General features: G+C 58.9%; 1 protein-coding gene across 1 annotated transcript in view; it reads right to left on the bottom strand.

Annotated features, from left to right (window-relative positions):
• Window positions 1-13,883, bottom strand: part of LOC118708344 (tyrosine-protein phosphatase non-receptor type substrate 1) — a 41,473-nt gene extending 27,590 nt beyond the window's left edge. The window contains 1 exon segment of the mRNA XM_045574866.1: window positions 13,716-13,883. Within this exon segment, the coding sequence (XP_045430822.1) occupies window positions 13,716-13,794 (79 nt within the window). The 5' untranslated portion in view covers window positions 13,795-13,883.
• Window positions 13,884-17,813: the final 3,930 nt, after the last annotated feature.

The following is a 17,813-nucleotide window of genomic DNA, read 5'->3' as shown; positions in this document are numbered from 1 at the left end:
CTGTGTCCACAGGATGCGGGAGCCCACAGCGCGGGGCGGTCAGCGATGAATTACTAGAATCCGCGGCGCACAGGGCCCTGGGCGAAGGGCTGTGGACGGATGGCTCTGTCCCTGGCCTCCTGGAGCTTGCTCACGAGCAGAGAAGATAGACTTTGGGGTGATTACATTGGGGACGAACCACAGCCGCGTAGACAGGTGCCTCCCACGGCCGTCTCTGACCCCATCCCGTGACCTGCTGCTCCCACCGCCCCGCCTCCTCCACAAACAGGCCGGGAGGGTGAGATGAAGCAGGATGGGGGCTGAGAATTGCCCCGTGGGCTTGTGTCTGTGGTTTTCTATGATCATGCCCGGCTTTTGAGACTAAGGAAAAATGAAGATGATGTTCATTAGGAGTGAGAAAACAAGCACGGGTGCTTTTCTGATAGGAAAAACAAATCAACTGAGAATGGAAACTTGCTGGAAAGAAACGGGGCCACTGTGATGCCTGGACATGATTCCTGCAGACGCCTGTCGCATCGAAGCAGAGAACGAAGCGGAAGCACGTGGCTGCCCAGAGCCAGCCTCTCCCAGACCAGTGCTCCCTGCCTCCCTCTCCAGAGCCAGCCTCTCCCAGACCAGTGCTCCCTGACTCTCTAGAGCCAGCCTCTCCCAGAGCCAGCCTCTCCCAGACCAGTGCTCACTGCCTCCCTCTCCAGAGCCAGCCTCTCCCAGACCAGTACTCCCTGCCTCTCCAGAGCCAGCCTCTCCCAGAGCCAGCCTCTCCCAGACCAGTGCTCCCTGCCTCTCCAGAGCCAGCCTCTCCCAGACCAGTGCTCCCTGCCTCTCCAGAGCCAGCCTCTCCCAGACCAGTGCTCCCTGCCTCTCCAGAGCCAGCCTCTCCCAGACCAGTGCTCCCTGCCTCTCCCAGAGCCAATCTCTCCCAGACCAGTGCTCCTTGCCTCTCCAGAGCCAGCCCCTCCCAGACCAGTGCTCCCTGCCTCTCCAGAGCCAGCCTTTCCCAGACCAGCGCACTGCCTCTTGCTCTCGAGAGGGGCCTCGGGACTGGGTGGAGGCCACCCACCAGGTTTCTGCAAACTTGAGAAGCCTTGGGCCCAGGAGACTGTGGGGAGCTCTGGCTGTGCCTGAGGCTCAGCATCCCAGATGGTTCAGATGACACCCACCAGCCCCGCTCAGCCTCACAGCAGGGGAAGCGGGCATCCCTTCCCTGACTAAAGTCGTGCTCATTACCGTGGAGGTAAGTGTGGGAGGGGGAGCTGCTGCTTTATTGGCCCAAAGCACCGCAGCGCCCCCTCAGGAGCCGCCAAGGCGCCTTCCGGGTTATGATCCGATGGCTGTGAGTGTGCGGTGCGGAGTGTGGCTGAGAGTCCGCACATGGGTGGGAAAGGGAGCAGATGTGGGAGCGTGAGGGTGCCAAGTGCATGCACTCACACACATATGCTTGGGGGCGTGTACACAGGTGAGCGTGTGCAGAGATGATGCATGTGTGTGGGAATATGTGATGGAACAGCTCAGAGTGTCTGAATGGGGCCAGCGAACGGGGGCACGAGGGGTGCGAACTGTGTGCACAGGTGTCTGAGTCCTGGCTGGCGTGGGAGTGCGTGAGCACATGAGTGGCACAAGAGGGTGTGTCTGAGCCTGAGGGTGTGAGCAGATGCCTGGGAGGGGTGTGAGCGTGACAGGGCGTCTGAATGCACCAGCAGGAAGGGGAGTACAGAAGAGACATGCATGTGAGTGGGATGTGTATACGTGTGTGTGTGTGTGTGTGTGTATGTGTGTGTGTGTGTGTGTGTGTGTGTAGGGTGTGTGCAACGGGGGTGTACACGCATGTGATGTGAGAAGTGTGTGCTGACACAGTGCGGGGGAGCAGGGACGACAGTGTGTGGGGCCCACTGTGTGTATCCATCTGTGTGTCCATGTGCCCAGCTGTGACCGTGCCTGGCACGGGTGAGTTTCCAGGCACAAGCATAGCGAGGAGGGTGGGAGAGACTCTTCCTTCAAGTCTATCTGGTGGGCGGCTCCTGTGTGGCTCCGGGCACAGGTCTTGCCCCTGAGAGGAGGCTCACACCTTGACTGACGCCCACTTACTACGTGTGGCCACGGGCACGGCAGTGAAGAGGCACCTGGAGCTGCCCTGCTGAGCTCACGGCTCTGGGCGGGGGCACGGTCTCCGGGCTCCGGCTGACTCATGGCGGTGGGGGTGGGGGGAGGGATTACGGAGGGCTGCGGGGGTTGATGGCTGTGGACTCTGCAGTTCCCGAGGGAGCTCAGGATCCGAGGCAGGTCGACCGGCTCCGGCAGCTGTGGCCGGGCATTGATTTTTCTCTGGACTCAGACTGACTCATTCATGCCCTCTCAAAGCTCCCTCTGCTGCCAGTCCCTGACCTAGATGCCACAGGACAGAACCGGGTACGACAGGTCCCTGCCCTTGTGGGACAGCACTCTAGACGTGGGCAACGCCATGTGCAGGGTGATCAATGAGCAAGAAGAGGCGTGGGCGAGGGGGTTTTAGAAGAGGGATGGCTTGTTATCTGGGATGGCTTCCTGGAGGTGGTGGCCCCTGAGCTAGGTCTTGAAGGCTGACAGAGGCTAGGGAGAAGGGAAGGCATTCCGGGAGGGCAGAGCCACATGTGCAAGGGCACAGGGGGGAGGAGAAAAGGACTCTGGACAATCCAGGAGTCCTTGCGACATGCTGGTTGGCTGCAATAGGGCCACCCTACAAGATGGCTCCAGTTGCCGTCTGGACAACAGGCCACTCCCGGGAGTCGTCCACAGCTACAGATGTATAAACCCTCTGTGCGGAGACACCCAGGTACTGTGGGAGCTACCACCTGCATGGAGCCATCAAAAGTGGGGACACACGTGGCCTTGCAAATAAGGTGGGGGCAGGCCCAGCAGGCTCAGGGTGCTCCCTCCTCCACCCCCCTCCAGGCAACTCGGGGAACTGGCACTGTGCCAAGGCCTTGCAGGGGAGGAGTAGGCCCTGGTAGGCTCTCCGTGCAGCGGGCAAACTCTTAAGGTGCCAACAGAGTCTAAAGCTCAGGCTCTGGGGCCAGAGACCAGTATGTCTCATTTCAGGGTGGGGGCGGTGGCTTGCAATGTCACTTTTCTCTAAGCCCCCACTTTCCCACCTGTGAGCAAGGGAGCACCACCATCTCTCCCTCAGGCTTGATGGTCAGCGGTCAGAAGAGCAGGACCGAGCATGGGACACGCCTCAGCTCCCATTTGCCCAGCACGGCCCTCTATTAGCAGGTCCTGCCAGCTCGACGTCCAAGGCTCAGTCAGCCTCCTCTCTCCTTACGCCTCACCTGCACCCCACCCCGCACCTGGGTCTTGGTTTCAGTTTCTGAACTGGCCTCCCCGCCTCCACTTCACTTCTCTCCGACGCACCCTTCTCCGAAACCTGAGAAGGGAGCAGCCTTCCTCTGCTGAGAACGCCCCTGCAGGCCTCACTGCGCTCGGAGGGAGACCCAGGGTCCTCCGGTGGCACCAGGACCCTACAGCCTTGCTCCCAGTCACGCCAGATTCTCCACTCACCCCAGGGCCTTTGCACTTGCCACGGCCTCTGCCTGGCACGCTCACCCCATACATAGCCACAAGCTGGCTCCCTCACCTCCTACAGGCCTACCCGAGAGGCCTTCCCTGGCTGCCCTCATATGGCCCCTCAATGCCTCTTGCTCTACTTTATTCTCATTTCGCTCACCAGCCAACATACTGTGTTAGGGTCCCTCTCCCTACGCTAGACGTACTTATAAGCCTTCTGAGAGTTAGGATTCACCCTCCAGGTTTACACCAGACCTGGCACCGGATGAACGCACGCTTTGGTTTGATTCCAGTTCCAGCATTTGAAAGGCTAGGACAGGTCTTAACCGCCTGGTTCCTCATCTGCAGACCGGGGCGATGACCATCGTCGGAGTAGCACCAGGTCGCTTTAGGATGAAAGAAGGACGGAGCTCTCAGCCGGCGCCTGGCGCAGAGGAAGCGCTCGGAGTGGGCAGCCGTTCCCACACCGGATATTTCCGGCTAAAGGGGATGACGCACGGTCACGGCCTGCAGTGTGAGAAGCTGAGGATTCACTCGGAGGCAGCACAGCTCTGCCCCAGCCCCAGCGTGTGCACAAGACCACTCCGAGCGAGCGGGGCCTGAGAGCAGGCTGCTGGCCAGGCGGCCGGCCAGGGGCGGGGAAGGCCAGCGGCCCTGTGAGTTTGCTGGGTTTGGATGACACCTGCTTGCAGAGTGGTTCTGTTTGCAAAGCAGGAAGGAACGGCTATTGGTGTGTGTGCGGTGAATGCCCTTTGTGTTTACCAGGCTGAGGGGAGCCGGGGAGGCGGGCAGCATGCAGGAGCACGCACCCCCACCCTTCACCGCACCCAGTGCCTCCACAGCCTCAGGACCTTCCCGCTTCCTTCTTGTTGGGGAGAAACTGCGGCCTGGGGAAGCTGAGAACCCAGGTGGCGTCCTTCCAGCCTCCAGGCCCAACTGCTCCGTAGACGGCCTGGTGCTGCTGGCCATGCTCTCCGTGGGCACAAGGTGTGGATGAGGCCAGATTGGGCAGCCCGCACTTAACTGTCACCACAGCCGGCAGCCTAGCGGGGCCAGTGCTGCTGTCAGCATCCTGCATCCCCTTCCTGCCGGTGAGGAGGCTGAGGCCCTGAGAAGCAGGGCAGAGGCGAGAGGGCGCTCGAACACACCCACCGTCTGCCACGGAAGCTTCTCCTGGCGACAGGGTCCCCTCCAGCTCGGGCTCTGGGAATGTCAGGCTGCCAAGGACGTGCACACATTTCCCCGCCGAGATAAAGGCCCCTTAAAAGCGACACGCATCTATTAAACGGCATTTGCCAAGGTTTCAGCACACGGCCGCCTGCCGCAGACAGTCTCCGGACGGACGAGATTTTCCCCAAGCTGACACTATTCGCTGATGCCTTTTACAGCGCCTTTTGCAGCTCGCGAAAGCACTTTCCTCGGCTCTTAATTCCCTTAACCCTCTCCAGTCCCTGTGCAAGAAGCAGCCGTGGTAATGTTCCCATTTTACAGAGGGAGAAACTGAGGCTCAGAGCGGGTGAGCACAGAGCCAGGAAGCAGCACATACCGGGCCTGTATTCAGGTGTGTGGCCCACAGCGTGTGCCATTTCACCACCTGCCCATGGGAGTCATAAAGGTGAAGGACGATGGGCATCAGGGCTGAAAGGGAGAGCAGCCACGCCGAGCCTCTGCTTCTCAGAAGGAGACATTGAGGCCCAGAGGGGCAGGATCGTAAGTCTCAGGTCTCCTGGCTGGTAAGTGACAGGGCTCTGTCTGCTCCTTCAGCCCCAAACCATGAAATGATGATCACACAACAGTAACAGTAACAGTAACAGTCATAATGGCTAACAAGCATCCAACACCGACATGGCCAGGAGCACGACAGGCCTCACCAAAGCTCTATGGGGGCCCAGCGAGACAGGGCTAGCACTACTCCCATTTCCCAGAGGACAAGACTGAGGCTCAGGTAGGGACAGCCACTTGGCCAAGGTCACGATCTGATCCACCTGCATCTCCATCACAGCACCAGGTGGCCTCAGACAATGAAGGACCCTCTGGGGGAGCCGGACCCCGGAACCAGGCCCGCCAAACCAAACCAATCCGCTGAGAGTGCCGCGGACGGGGCCACGTTTCACGTTTCGCCTGCTCATCCCACCGCGGTGTCTTCACGGGGGCAAGTGGTTCTGTGCAGCCAGAATCGTAAGTGCAAATCCTGGGGTTGCTTGGCCAACACTGCCCATCCCAGCTGAGTGCATTTTGTGCTTCCTGATACTTCAGGGGTCCTATGTCAGCACGATGGGCAGGGCTTGTGGTTGCTCCTGGCCCTGGCCCCGGCCCCGGCCACAGAGGGACTATGTCGTAGTTAGGGCACAGCTCGGCCTTTGGGCCAGGATAACAGCCTGGTGATCTTGTGGCTCTGAGCATCTTCCTTAAAATGGGGATCTCAGCACCCACCTGCTCCCTTCATTCAGCCAGTGCGCATGAACCCACCTACTGTTGCCAGGCCCTGTGCTAAGGTTCCAGGAGACCTCGCAGAGAGCAAGACAGACATAGTCCCTACTCTCGTGCAGCTTATATCCTACTGGGGGAGACAGGGCTGAAGTAATGAAACAAATATAGAAATAGGGGTTCCAGGAAGCAGCCAACGTTGGAGCCATGATAAGGTGGGGACCTCTTTTATACTGGGGTGGCATCTCTGAGAGGAGACTGCAACTGGCACGCAAAGGAAGCAAAGGCCAGGGGAGGCGTTCCAGGGGCCAGAACAGCAAGTATCAAGGCCCTGGGGTAGGAAAGAAGTTGGTGCCTATGAAGACCAGAAAGAAGGCCGCTGTGGCTGCACCCCAGGGAGGAGGGAGAGTCTGACATGAGATGAGGCTGGAGAGATAGACGTGATCCAGGAAATGTCGTGCCTCATAAGTAAGGAGTTTGATTTTGTTCTAAGGGCAGTGAGAACTACCGAAAAGTTTGGAGCAGGAGCAAGGAGGGTTTGATGCGCTCAGCTCCTTCCTCTGGATCAAGAGACTGAAGGCACCACAGTGGAAGCAGGAAAGCAATGATGAGGACGATGCAGCATTTAGGGGTCTGGGCTCAAATCCTAGCTCTGCATGTATAAGCTGTGTGACCTTGGGCAAGTCGCTTCACCTCTCTGAGTCTCAGTTTCTTTATCTGTCCAATGGGTACGATAAGAGTTCCCACCTCACAGAACTGTGGTGAGGATTAAATGAGATATAATCTACAGAGTAAAAACTGTCCTATCACATGGCCTGACACGTTCAATGTCAGGCATTCAATGAACCAGATTCTACTTTGTCTGGCCCTGAGTTCCCCCAGCTCTCCCACCCCATCTCCCTCTTCTCCAGCCTCACTGGCCTTCCTATTCCTGGGACACAGCAAGCTCATTCCAGCCTCAGGACCTTTGCACATGCTAATCCTTCAGTGTGGAGTGCTCCCCTCCCGCTATTCCCATGGCTGCTGCATTTCATTCAGGCCCCTGCTCCTCCGAGAGGCTCTGCCTCTGTCCCCACTCAACCGTCCACCCCCTCCTCCTGCTTTAGTTGATTCACAGCACTTGTCCCCACCTCACGGAATGTTTACTGGGGTCTGCTTTTATTTCCTCGTGAGAATCTCAGCTCCGCGAGAGCAGTGTTTTGTGTGCATGGCCCACAGTTGTACCTCCAACACCTAGAGCACATGTGTCAAACACAAGGCCCGCGGGCCAAATCCGTCCCGCCAGGCCTTGCAATGTGGCCCGCACCGCGCTGTCATCACTGCACTCCGCTGCGTTTCCATCACAATGACAGTTTATGACTGTTCAGTAAACCATTCGGCCCGCGATTTAGGCTGGATTTTAGATTTTGGCCCCTTCTCTGATTGAGTTCGACACCCCTAACCTAGAGCCAGCCCTGGAACACGGCAGATGCTCAGACAAACCTGTTGACTATGTACATAAAGGACAACGGAGTGGGGAAGATTAAACGTGGAGCCGGCTCTAACTCTCACTGGCCGTGAGGCTTTGGCAAGAGCCCCACCTGGCTTTGGGGAGCCTCGGGGCCCGTCTCTGTAAAGCGGGAAGGAAGGGCTCCATGCTTTGGGGCTCATTTTGAGGACCAGACAATGGTGCACATCCACGTACTGATGGATAAAATGACCCCCAACCCCTAGCATTTTTTTGTTACAATATCTCCCCAACCCCTACCCCCTGCCAGGTGAAACAAAAATGGCAGATCAGGGTGGAAGCTGGGGGCCCCTGCCCCATTCCTTCCCATTTTGTGCATGTTTGAAATTTCTCAAAATAAAAAGAGGAGGAAAACACAGATTCAAGGCTCAGCCCAGGCTACCATGCGCTTCCATTTCTGGAGGACACGTGCCCTGGAATAATGGGGCCACAGAGCCGCCCCGGCATAGGCACTCACCCTCTCCAGCCGGCTGGGAGCTCACGGCTCACGCCGCCCCGCTTCCAACCTCCCACCCAATCCTGACCAGCCACCTGACCGCCTTCAGCTCCCGGCGCTAATCTGCAGCCACGTACCACCCTGCGCCCCCAGATGGATGTGCCAGGAAATCTCACAGACACAACGATCCCATTTCCCACCGGTTCCCACTTCCACCTTGGCTGTTTTGCATCTCTGTGGACAGAGGGCCTGGCGGGACACCTGGCAGGGAAAACTCATCTTGCAGAGGGCTCCCTCAAAGACCTGCCCAGGAACGGCCATGCTAACAGGAAAGCAGTTCCAGCTGTGAAAATAGATGCTTCCTTCTCCACGATGGGACGGAAACCCATCTTGGGAGCAGCTGCCGCCTCCGGGGAGGATACACTGATTGACAGAAATAGGAAAGCAAGATGCTGGCATCTCCCATCCCCCCCCCCCCCCCCCCCCCCCGCAGCTCCCCTACCTGTCAAACAGGGCTAAATGCTGCCCGATTAACCGGGGGCTGGGCTGGGTCCTCAGTCCACTGGGCCACTTACTGTGTGGCCTTGTGCAAGCTGCTCCACCTCTCTGAGCCTTGTTTCCTCATTATTCAAATCGGATGGTCACTCCACATACTACCCAGGGTGCCGTGCATGCCACTGGGATCGGACACATGAAGTGCTGAGCCCAGTAAGTGGCCAGGAAAGATGCCTCCCATGGCTTTTACTTTAGTCTTTTCCCATGGCGTTTGAGATCCTGTCAGATTTCTAGCTTTACCGATGGAAACTTCCAGCACACCCCCGTTTTTAAAAAGCGTAGGCCTGAACCACAGGGGGCCGGGCTTGGCGTCCCACCCACGCCTTGCCACAGATCTGCTGGGCAAGCCTGCCCGTCCCTTCCTCTCTACCACTGCCCTCAGGTGCTGGATGAGGGGACTGACAGCTCTCTCAGGCCCCCCTCTGGTTTTCCATGTCTGGGAGCCCGCAAATCCAGACCTGTGGCTAGGGACAGAGACACCTAGAGGCAAGCTATGCCCACAGCACTCAGTCCCACGACCAGACAATTAAATCACACAGCCTGGGTTTCTGCTCAACTTATCCCTCCCCTGCCGGCATGAAAGCGACAGGGGGAGGCCTGCGGCTGAAGACAGTCACCCCCTTATCAGCTCTGTTGTTCTGTGAGTAGCCAGCCACTCTGCGCTCTCGGAGCTGTGCTAGGTGCTTTACAAGAGCTCGGCTTGCTTTCATGGGTGAGGAAATCCGAGCAGAACAACACTGATGATTACGACACTGGCTGAGCACTCAGCTACGTGCCAGGCATGGTTTCAAGCGCTTCACACGCAGTTAATCGACTTAATCCTGGAAACGGAGCTGTTGATTCACTCTGTTTTACAGATGAGGAGACCAAGACGCAGACAGAGCTCAGTGAGTTGTCCGTGCACATGCTCTTGCTGGATTCACACCCCGGGGGTCTGGATCGGACTGAGCCTGTGACTCAGCACGGGGCTCGCTGTGCCCACACGGAGAGGCCAGCTGGTCCCGCGCCCGCGGACCACCGGGTGCCAGAGCTAAGCGTGCACGCACAGGATGATAAAAGAAGCGGAAGGCCTCAGACAGGGGTTGATAACACCCCGGGGGCGGGTTCAGGGGAGAAAGAGATCCCTGAGAGCACAAGGCAGGAGCACGAACTGAACTGTGAAGGGGGGAGGAGGGGGGAGGAGGGGGACACAGGGAGGTAAGGAGGTACAGGGAAGGGCACTGCTGATGGCAGGAACAGCATGAGCAAAGGAACATGCTGGAGGGAGCTGCGCCAAGGGCATGGATTTGTACAGAACCATTCACCAAACTGGGTGAGGCCCCGTGAATGAGTGTTCTCCAAACCAAACGCCTCCCGTTCCTATGAATGGGGATCCGACACGCGCGGGACTTCTCAGGGTCTTTGGGTGCCATGGCGCTGGAGGAGCCGGGAAAGCTCGGGGCTGCAGAGAGGAAGCCTGGTTACCTTGTAGCATGTAAAATGTCAATAGGTCAGCCCTTTGGCAAACATGTGGTTGAGAAAGAAGGCCTGTCATGGGAGGGAGGCCCTGGTGCAGTGTGTGTGTGTGTGTGTGTGTGTGTGTGTGTGTGTGTTTAAAAGAAACTTTGGACCCACTCAACAGTTTTGAGCTGGGGAGTGACATGCTCTGAGTCGTGTTGACAGGCCAGAAATCTGAGCTCACTTAAGAAGAAGGGGAGGTGGGAGGGGGTGGGGGGGAGAGAAACCAAGACTACAAATAAAAAAATAACCTGTCACAGGGAGCCATTGGAAGCAGCAAGCGAGTGAGTGTGGGATCCGCACAACACTTTTAGACTGCCTTCCTCTCGCACACCCCCTCTCCATCTGCTGCAAAGGGCACCGGGAAGATACGCGCTCGGAGGAATATTCCAGCTCTGGGGCCTCCAGAGCTCGGCGGCCCAGATGGGGGGCTCTGACGGGAGCCCCTTGTGGCTTGTCACTCGTGAGGGCCAAGGGGCTGCCCGGGGTTTCCACCCTCAGTGTAGTTCCAGAGAAACAACTGTGACTCAGTGAAGCGTGTCTGCCCCAGGAGGAACCTTTCTACCAACTTCCATCGGAGCCGGGAGGGGCCTCCTCCTGCTCCCTCCAGCTCGGGCTAAGTCCTCCCAACTGAATCGGGGGACGTCTTCCTTCAGAGGGTACAGCCAGGAAGCCGGGGTTCAAAAACCCAGGCTCCCTACCTCAGACACGTTCCTTCTCCAGTGTGGGACTCCATTCTCCTTATCTGCAAAATGGGACTAACAGCCAGCTCAGTCTGTGTTTGCTGACCGAGGAAACTATGCAGATTAGGCAGTCCGCACGCAGCCTGGAACACAGTTAACATTCAAAGAACATTTGGGTCTCCTCGCCTCTCTCCACACATGGTTCACATTAGGAGCTCATGCGTGCGGAGCGCCTACAAGTCAGGGAATGAATCACACCCTGAGTCTCGCGGGATTGGTAAAGGAGTAAATAATTAAGGGGCAGAAGCTAACCAAGGAACCCTCGACGTTAAGGGCCTTCCGATAGCCTGAGCCCAACAGGGCGAACGCCCCCCGCCCCTGTCTTCTTGAGAAAGAGGAAGTGAGATTCGTTTCACCATTTAGGAAAGTACAGAGAAGCCTTCGGCGTGCCGCTCTCTACCAAAACGCCAGGGCCTCGCCAGAGGGCCCCGATGCCCCCAGACCCGAGCCCCCGTGGCCTGGCCTTCTCCAGGCCCGAGCGAGGAATGAATGGGAGCTCACTTTGAGGTCAGCCCAGTAGGTGCCGTCCCAAGACCTAGGTGGGGCCCAGACAGGAGCCAGCAGGTTCCGTGCCATGTGCTGTTGCTGCTGCTAGACTATCTAGCTCCCCAGATGTCCCCAAGCCCCTGTCCCCTGTCCCCTGCCCTTCTCTGGGCCTCAGAATCTCCTCAGGGCGTTGTTTTACGAAACACGCCTCCCACTGGCTCCCAGAACACAGGTTGGTGACTTCACTGGCATCTTTTTAGAATTCCCCTTTGGCAGCAGCTGTGGTGAAAGCAATCTTTAGAAATCTCTTCCCCTGCCGCCCCCAAACATGATAATCCCTGTGACCAGCCCCCCTCCAAACAGTGACCATGGGAAGCCACGGCGGTCACGTGACACCTCCCAGGCTGACAGTACCGCCAGAGACACTAGCATTCATTCAATCCAGAGCCGCCTTCCGAAGCCTGACATTTGAGTTTCTCACTCAAACAAATCCATTTTCTTAGGAAATTGCACGACGGCCCCCTTCTACCTTCCTCTGCCCTTCTGCTCTGCCTCTGTGCTGCTTTGTCGCATACCAGGCTTAGATCCACCGAGGGAGGGGCCTGACGCCCCATCCCTCAGCCAAAAACCACACGAATGCCAGGCCAGGGCCGGAGTGTGACCAGGACCCTGTAGAACATAGAGTGAAGGATGCTGGGAGACTTCGGTTATGATGGTGACACCCTGCCCCTCCGCCAGGAAATGTATTCTCGCCTCCCGAGATTTATTCATTTCAAAGTTAATCTTGGCCCCTCTGCTGCTCCCACTTTTTCAGGCTATTGATGCTGAATGGCTTGGAACCGAAGTTTTATGGCCTAATCTTTACCTTTTTATAGATTGTTTTTATAGATAAAAGGGGGAGATTCTATCACAGGAAGGGTGGTGGGGTTCCCAGCTGGGGCCCTGGGAAAGGTAGGCTGTCCATCTGAAAACCTGTGAGCCAGCGTTGCCACGCTTTTTGCCAGAAAACTAAGCCACTGGGTCCTGACGCGAGGAGGGTCTGGAATAGACATTGAGAGATTAACTTGTGCCCAATTCCCTGTTTCAGGAAAAAGAAGCACGTGTGAGAGGCACTCATGCATTTCCAAGCCAGGAAGGATGGCAGGGCAGGGGCTGGGACTCTGAAGGGTATACATGGCCGGCTCAGGCAGGAAGGAGCAGATCAGAGATGCCACTCACCAGAGAGATAGAAATATACCAGTGCTTCCTCCCGCCCAGCAAGGACCCAACAGCACAGAAAGACCTGGGAATGGGGCTGGGGGTTGGGGTTGGGGGAGACCTATGTGGATCCCCGGGTTCAGGAGAAACTGCAGGGCAGAGAGAAGAGGCTGTTTACCCCCACTTCTCCCTCCACCCACTCTCTGCTAGTTCTCCGTTTCTCACTGCTCTCAGATGGTTACCCGTCTCTAGGCAAATGCAAAAGGGGGAGGTGGATACTGAGCTCATCTCTGCCTCTTTCCTCAAGGGAGGGAGGTGCCGAGACCCCTCTGCCGACAGCACAGCTTCAAGAAGCCCAGAATCAAGATGCTCCTTTCTTCCCCACCCCTGCTCTTACATGCCATGCCTCTGCCCCCCATGCCCTCCCCGGAGACCCACGGTTTTTGCAAAACCCCTTTAAGAAGCAGGACTCCTGAATGGTGACCTCACCCCTTGGCGAACACATGCCAGCCTTCAGAGGCTGCCGGCTGGAGGCAGCCAGGTGTTTGATGTAGGCCAACAAAAAGCCCTGCTCAGAGCCACAGGTAATAGGCCCACGGAGCCCCTGAACTGCAGGGAGCTGGGGAAGGCAGGAGGGGGCGGGGGCAGGGGAGGGGGCGAGCCAGCAAGGAGAACTGCCATCCAGTGTGAGGCTCCGGCTACCACAGGGACATGCAGGGTGTTTTCCTATCAGGATCTGTTGATCTGATCGCAGCAGCTCACCCCAGGGTTACCACGGCCTCCCTCCGTCTCTCCGTCTCTCCGTCTCTCCCCCATGCACACACTGACACTGTTTCACTCTGCGCACCAGCGGGCAGGCTCCCTCTCCCTAATTGCAATGCCTGTTTCTGTTCCATCCTGGGCAGTGAGTGCCTGGGGACCTCTGCCCCCCACCCCTTCACACCCTTCTCTCGGACCCTGAAATCAAACCTGTGGAAAGCATCCGACCAGGCAGAGAGCTTTTTAGAGAAGCCGGGTGTCTGGTTCGGAAAGCAGCCGGCAGCCTGCCTCCCCCCCTTCCGGATCGGGCAGGGCGCAGCAACTCATTGGGGGCCGTTCCGGTGCCCGGCTCAGTGGCACCCAGTGGGCATCGGGTTCCATCCTTGGCTGTGTGACCTTGGGCCACTCGGCGGCCCTCTCTTGGCCTCAGTTTTCCGATCTGTAGCCCTGACTACAGACATCGCTACCCCTATCGCCGCGGACAGCCCCGCGGCCCCCAGGGGCGGCCGGGGACGCCGGAGCCCGCCGTGTGGGGGGCAGCGGCGGGGGCGCGGGCGGGGGCGCTTACCTGCCCAGGTGCAGGACGCGGCGACCAGCAGGCAGAGCAGCGGCCCGAGGCGGCCGGGGGCCGGGCCGGCGGGCTCCATGGGCCGCGGCTGCGGAGCGAGGAGGGAGAGCGGCCGTGAGTGCGCGCTCGGGCAAGCGCGGGCTGGAGCGGGGAAATGACTAAGCCCCCCCTCTTCCCCCTCCCGCCCTCCCTCCCCTCCCTTCCCCTCCCCTCTCGGCCGGGCTCCCCCCTCCCCGGAATGGGCGCCTGGAGCAGCTCCGGAGCCGCCGTCCCCGCCGCGATTTTAGGATTACATCCCCCCCCCCCACCCCCGCGCCCCCCACTCCCCGGAGAGATGGGGAGACGGGCAGACCCCGAGCGCGCAGGAGAGAGAGCGGGGCGGCCGGAGAGCGGCGAGGCGGCGGGAGAGGGAAGCAGACCGGGGTAGCCAGGCAGAGAGCCAGAGACACAGGCAGCGAGGGGTGGGGGGAGCGAGAGGCGGGGGCCGGGGAGAGGAGCGCGCGAGGCGGCGCGCGGAGCCAGACGCGCCGGAGGAGAGGGACCGCGAGCCCGGGTCCGGGGCCGCTCCGCCGGCCGCCCCCGCCGCGGCCCGCCGGCCCCGCCCGCTCTCCGCCCGGCGCCCGCGGCTCGGCTCGCTCCGGCCGCAGTCCGGGCCGCTGAGCCAGGCCCCCGCCCGCCGTCCGCCCCCTTCTCCCTCCTCCTCCTCCCTCCGCCCTCCAGCCCGCGCGGGGGCTGCGGGGCTCCCGCCGCCCGGCACCCCCTCGGCGAGCGCCCGCCAGGGGAGGGAGGAGGGCTGGGGTCTCCCGCGCGGCCAGGAGGCCGGGGTCGCCCCTCGCCGGCACCCGCCCGCCCGAGCCCCCCGCGCAGCCCCGGGGGGCGGCCGCCAGCCCCCGCCGCCGCCGGCGCACCCCGCTCGCTCGGTCCGGGACCAGCCCGGCCTCCGCCTCCAACAATGTGCCAGTTCAGAAGCCGCGCGGCTGTCAGCTCCCCGGCCCGCCCTCCCGCTCCCCCGCCGCCCGCGGACTCGGACCTGCGGGCTCGGGGGCGGCGGGGGCAGCGCCGGGGGCCGGGGTGCGGGGTCCGGGCCCGCTCCGCTCAGCGCAAACTTGTTTTTCCCAGGTCGGCGCGGCGAGCCGGGCTCAGCATCCTCTTAAGGTGGACTGGGGAAGTTGCGGCCGGCCTCCCTCGCCTCCGGACTCCGGCCGCTGCGGCCAGTCCCCGCTTCCCTCTGCCTGCCGCCGAGAGGCTGGAGGTGGCGAAGCAGCGGGGGGAGCGGCGGGGACTCGGGGTGTCTGCCTGTGCCTCCTCCCAAGTGGCCCTGCCCCTTCTCCAAAGGAAGGCCCCGTGGGGGGTACGCTTGGGCCACATAGGGGGCCCCCCAAGTCTGTCCGAGCTGGGCCTAGGTGGAGGAAAAGCAGGAAGTAAGTGAATGTGGGGGGAAGGGGAAGAGGAAGGAGAGAGTGATGGTACAAAAATAGCGTGTGTGTAGGAAGGATTTCAGTGCCGCCTGCAACAGAGGCTTCAGGGTAGAGGAGAAAGAACGATTGGAGGGCTGCGGCCAGGGAACTAGAGGGGAAGGGTCCTCCCCTCCCCGGGGAGGTGGGCACTCACTGCCAGGTGCCTCTCTGTGGCAGACTGAAGGGGGGGGGGGGCGGGTGTGCAGAGAAGGGGGACTTGAAGTCCTGGGCTCCAGGACATGACAAGTAAGGAGTAATAACATGAGGGCAAAGCAGGGGAACAGAGGCAAGAGGCTTGGAGTTGGAGAGGACAGAGCCTCTATGTGTCTCTGTCTTTCAGGCTTTCTGTCCATCCCTCCCTCCCTTTCTCTCCCCTTCTCCTTAAACTGAGCTGTGTGCCCAGTAGCAGCCAGGTCAGTGACAGGGAGTGGGCGTGCTGGCCACCTGGCGAAGGTGGTGAGGACAGTGGGAGGGAAAGGAGCCCAAGGCCCTCTGCTAATTGGAAGGCTTGGGGCTTGGAAATAAAGCGGCATCCAATGTGGCAAGGCTGTCAAGGAAAGAATATGAATGAGCCCAAACTGGTTTGGCTCAGTGGATAGAGTCTCGGCCTGCGGACTGAAAGGTCCCGGGTTCGATTCCGGTCAAGGGCATGTACCTTGGTTGCGGGCACATCCCCAGTAGGGGTGGTGCAGGAGGCAGCTGACTGATGATTCTCTCTCATCGATGTTTCTAACTCTCTATCCCTCTCTCTTCCTCTCTGTAAAAAAATCAATAAAATTATATATTTTTATAAAAAAAATATGAATGAAGCCACAAAAGGGAGCCCAGAGAGGAAGTGGATTTGCCCAAGACCACACAGCAAAGGCCAGGGGTAGAAACAATTTTGACTTCCCGGAATCCCGGGCTAAATAAAGACCTTTGCAAAGTGATAGCCCTCACTCCCATCCCAGCCTCCCTGCCAGAGGCTGGTCCTGGTCTGAAGCAGCCGGGTCCAGCTTGAGAGCAGGAACCAGGCTCCTGGGTTCCAATCCTGCCAGCTACCTCTTATGAGCTGTGCAGACTTGGGGAAACACCTTATCCTGTCCGTGCTTCACCTTCCTCGTCTGAAATGAGGCCAACCTGAGTGTCTACCCAAAAAGGCTGGTGAGAGGATTGGGTGAATTAATACTTGTACAACACTTTAAAGAGCGTCTAGCATGTCCCAAGTGCTCCACAGCATGTGACAAATAAGTGAAGTGTTTGACAACAATCCTTGGGAGCCCACAGGGTTCTGGGCAGTATTTGAAGGACGAGGGAATTTTACTTTTCTGTGGGTGTGGGAAACACAGCAGGAACCGTGTTCCTGTCCACACGAGGCATTTATATTCTGGTGGAGAGACAGATAAGTAGACAAGTAGAAATAATTAATGAACAACAGAAGATTGAGCTCAGAGAGTGAGGAGGGTGTGCTCATTTAGATAAGGGTGAGGCCTCCCTGAGAAGCTGGGAGCTGAATCACGAGAAGGGGTGACAGAGTGAGGATTTGGGGGTTTGCTGTTCCGGGAAGAGGGGGCAGCATAGATAAAGGCCCTGGGGCCAGTTTGGCTGGAGGGGAATGAGCGAGGGATGGGGGAGAGTGGTCCAGGTAGGTGGTCTTGCAGGCCTTGGTGAAGCATGCATTTATTCGACAGATAGGAAGTTATTGGCGGGTTTCAGCAGGAGAGCACCATGGGGTGATCCATATGCTTAAAAGGCCAGGGCAGCCTGGCTTCCAGCGGAGAGTGGGCCGCAGGGAGGGGAACATGGAGTCAGAGCACTGGTCAGGCGGCTGTTCTGGGGTCCTAGTATCTGAGTGGGAGGGAGGGAGCCTCTAACTCTTCAGGCCACATCTGGCGGAGACCGTGAAGGTGACCAGCTGAGACTCCTCGGAAAATCCATTATTAGAATCTATCTGGGTGGGAATGGGGGCAGAGGCTGCTGATGAAGGTCAGAGATGAGGCAGACTCCTGTCCTGGGCTTCCAGAAAGCCCTGCCATTCCCCAGGACACAAACACACACACACACACACCCTGCCTGGGATTAGGAGAAGGCGGATTAGGGAAGGATAATAATTGAACCACCTGCTATTTATACACTAGTATAGCACCTCCTCTGGCAAAGGACTCAGCGGGGCTTCCCAACACTTGTCCCAGGAGGGGGCGTGGGCCTTGTTTTCTTGTCCCAGCATCCATAGAAAAATCACCCGTGGCCAACTCTCAGGGCTGGGAGGTCACTGAGACCAGTGGGCAGCCAGCCGGGTATCCTGAGGTTGGGGGATTTGTTTGAAGTCACAGAGTGAGATTATGGCAGACATAGGAGGCCTCTGGGCTGCCCTGGGTTAAAATGGAATTGCCTCATACATATACGATGCATTCATGCAATCAACAGTATTAATCATGCATCTACTATGTGCCAGGCTCTGTACTAGGCACTGAGGATGCAGCAGGTGTGTGTGTGGGGAGCGGGGGGTGGTGGGAGGGCGGGGAGAAACAACAACAGACAAAAACCCCTTCCCCAAGGAACTGACATTCGAGCAGGGACAAACAAGCAAATCAGTATGTACTCTATTTAGTGTGTCAGATAGGGATAAAGCTTGTAGGAGGGGGGAAAAGCAGAGAAAGGG

Source organism: Pipistrellus kuhlii, unplaced genomic scaffold, assembly GCF_014108245.1.
Source record: "Pipistrellus kuhlii isolate mPipKuh1 unplaced genomic scaffold, mPipKuh1.p scaffold_m20_p_6, whole genome shotgun sequence".
Taxonomy (NCBI): Eukaryota; Metazoa; Chordata; class Mammalia; order Chiroptera; family Vespertilionidae; genus Pipistrellus; species Pipistrellus kuhlii.
This window is presented reverse-complemented; position numbering and strand designations above follow the sequence as displayed.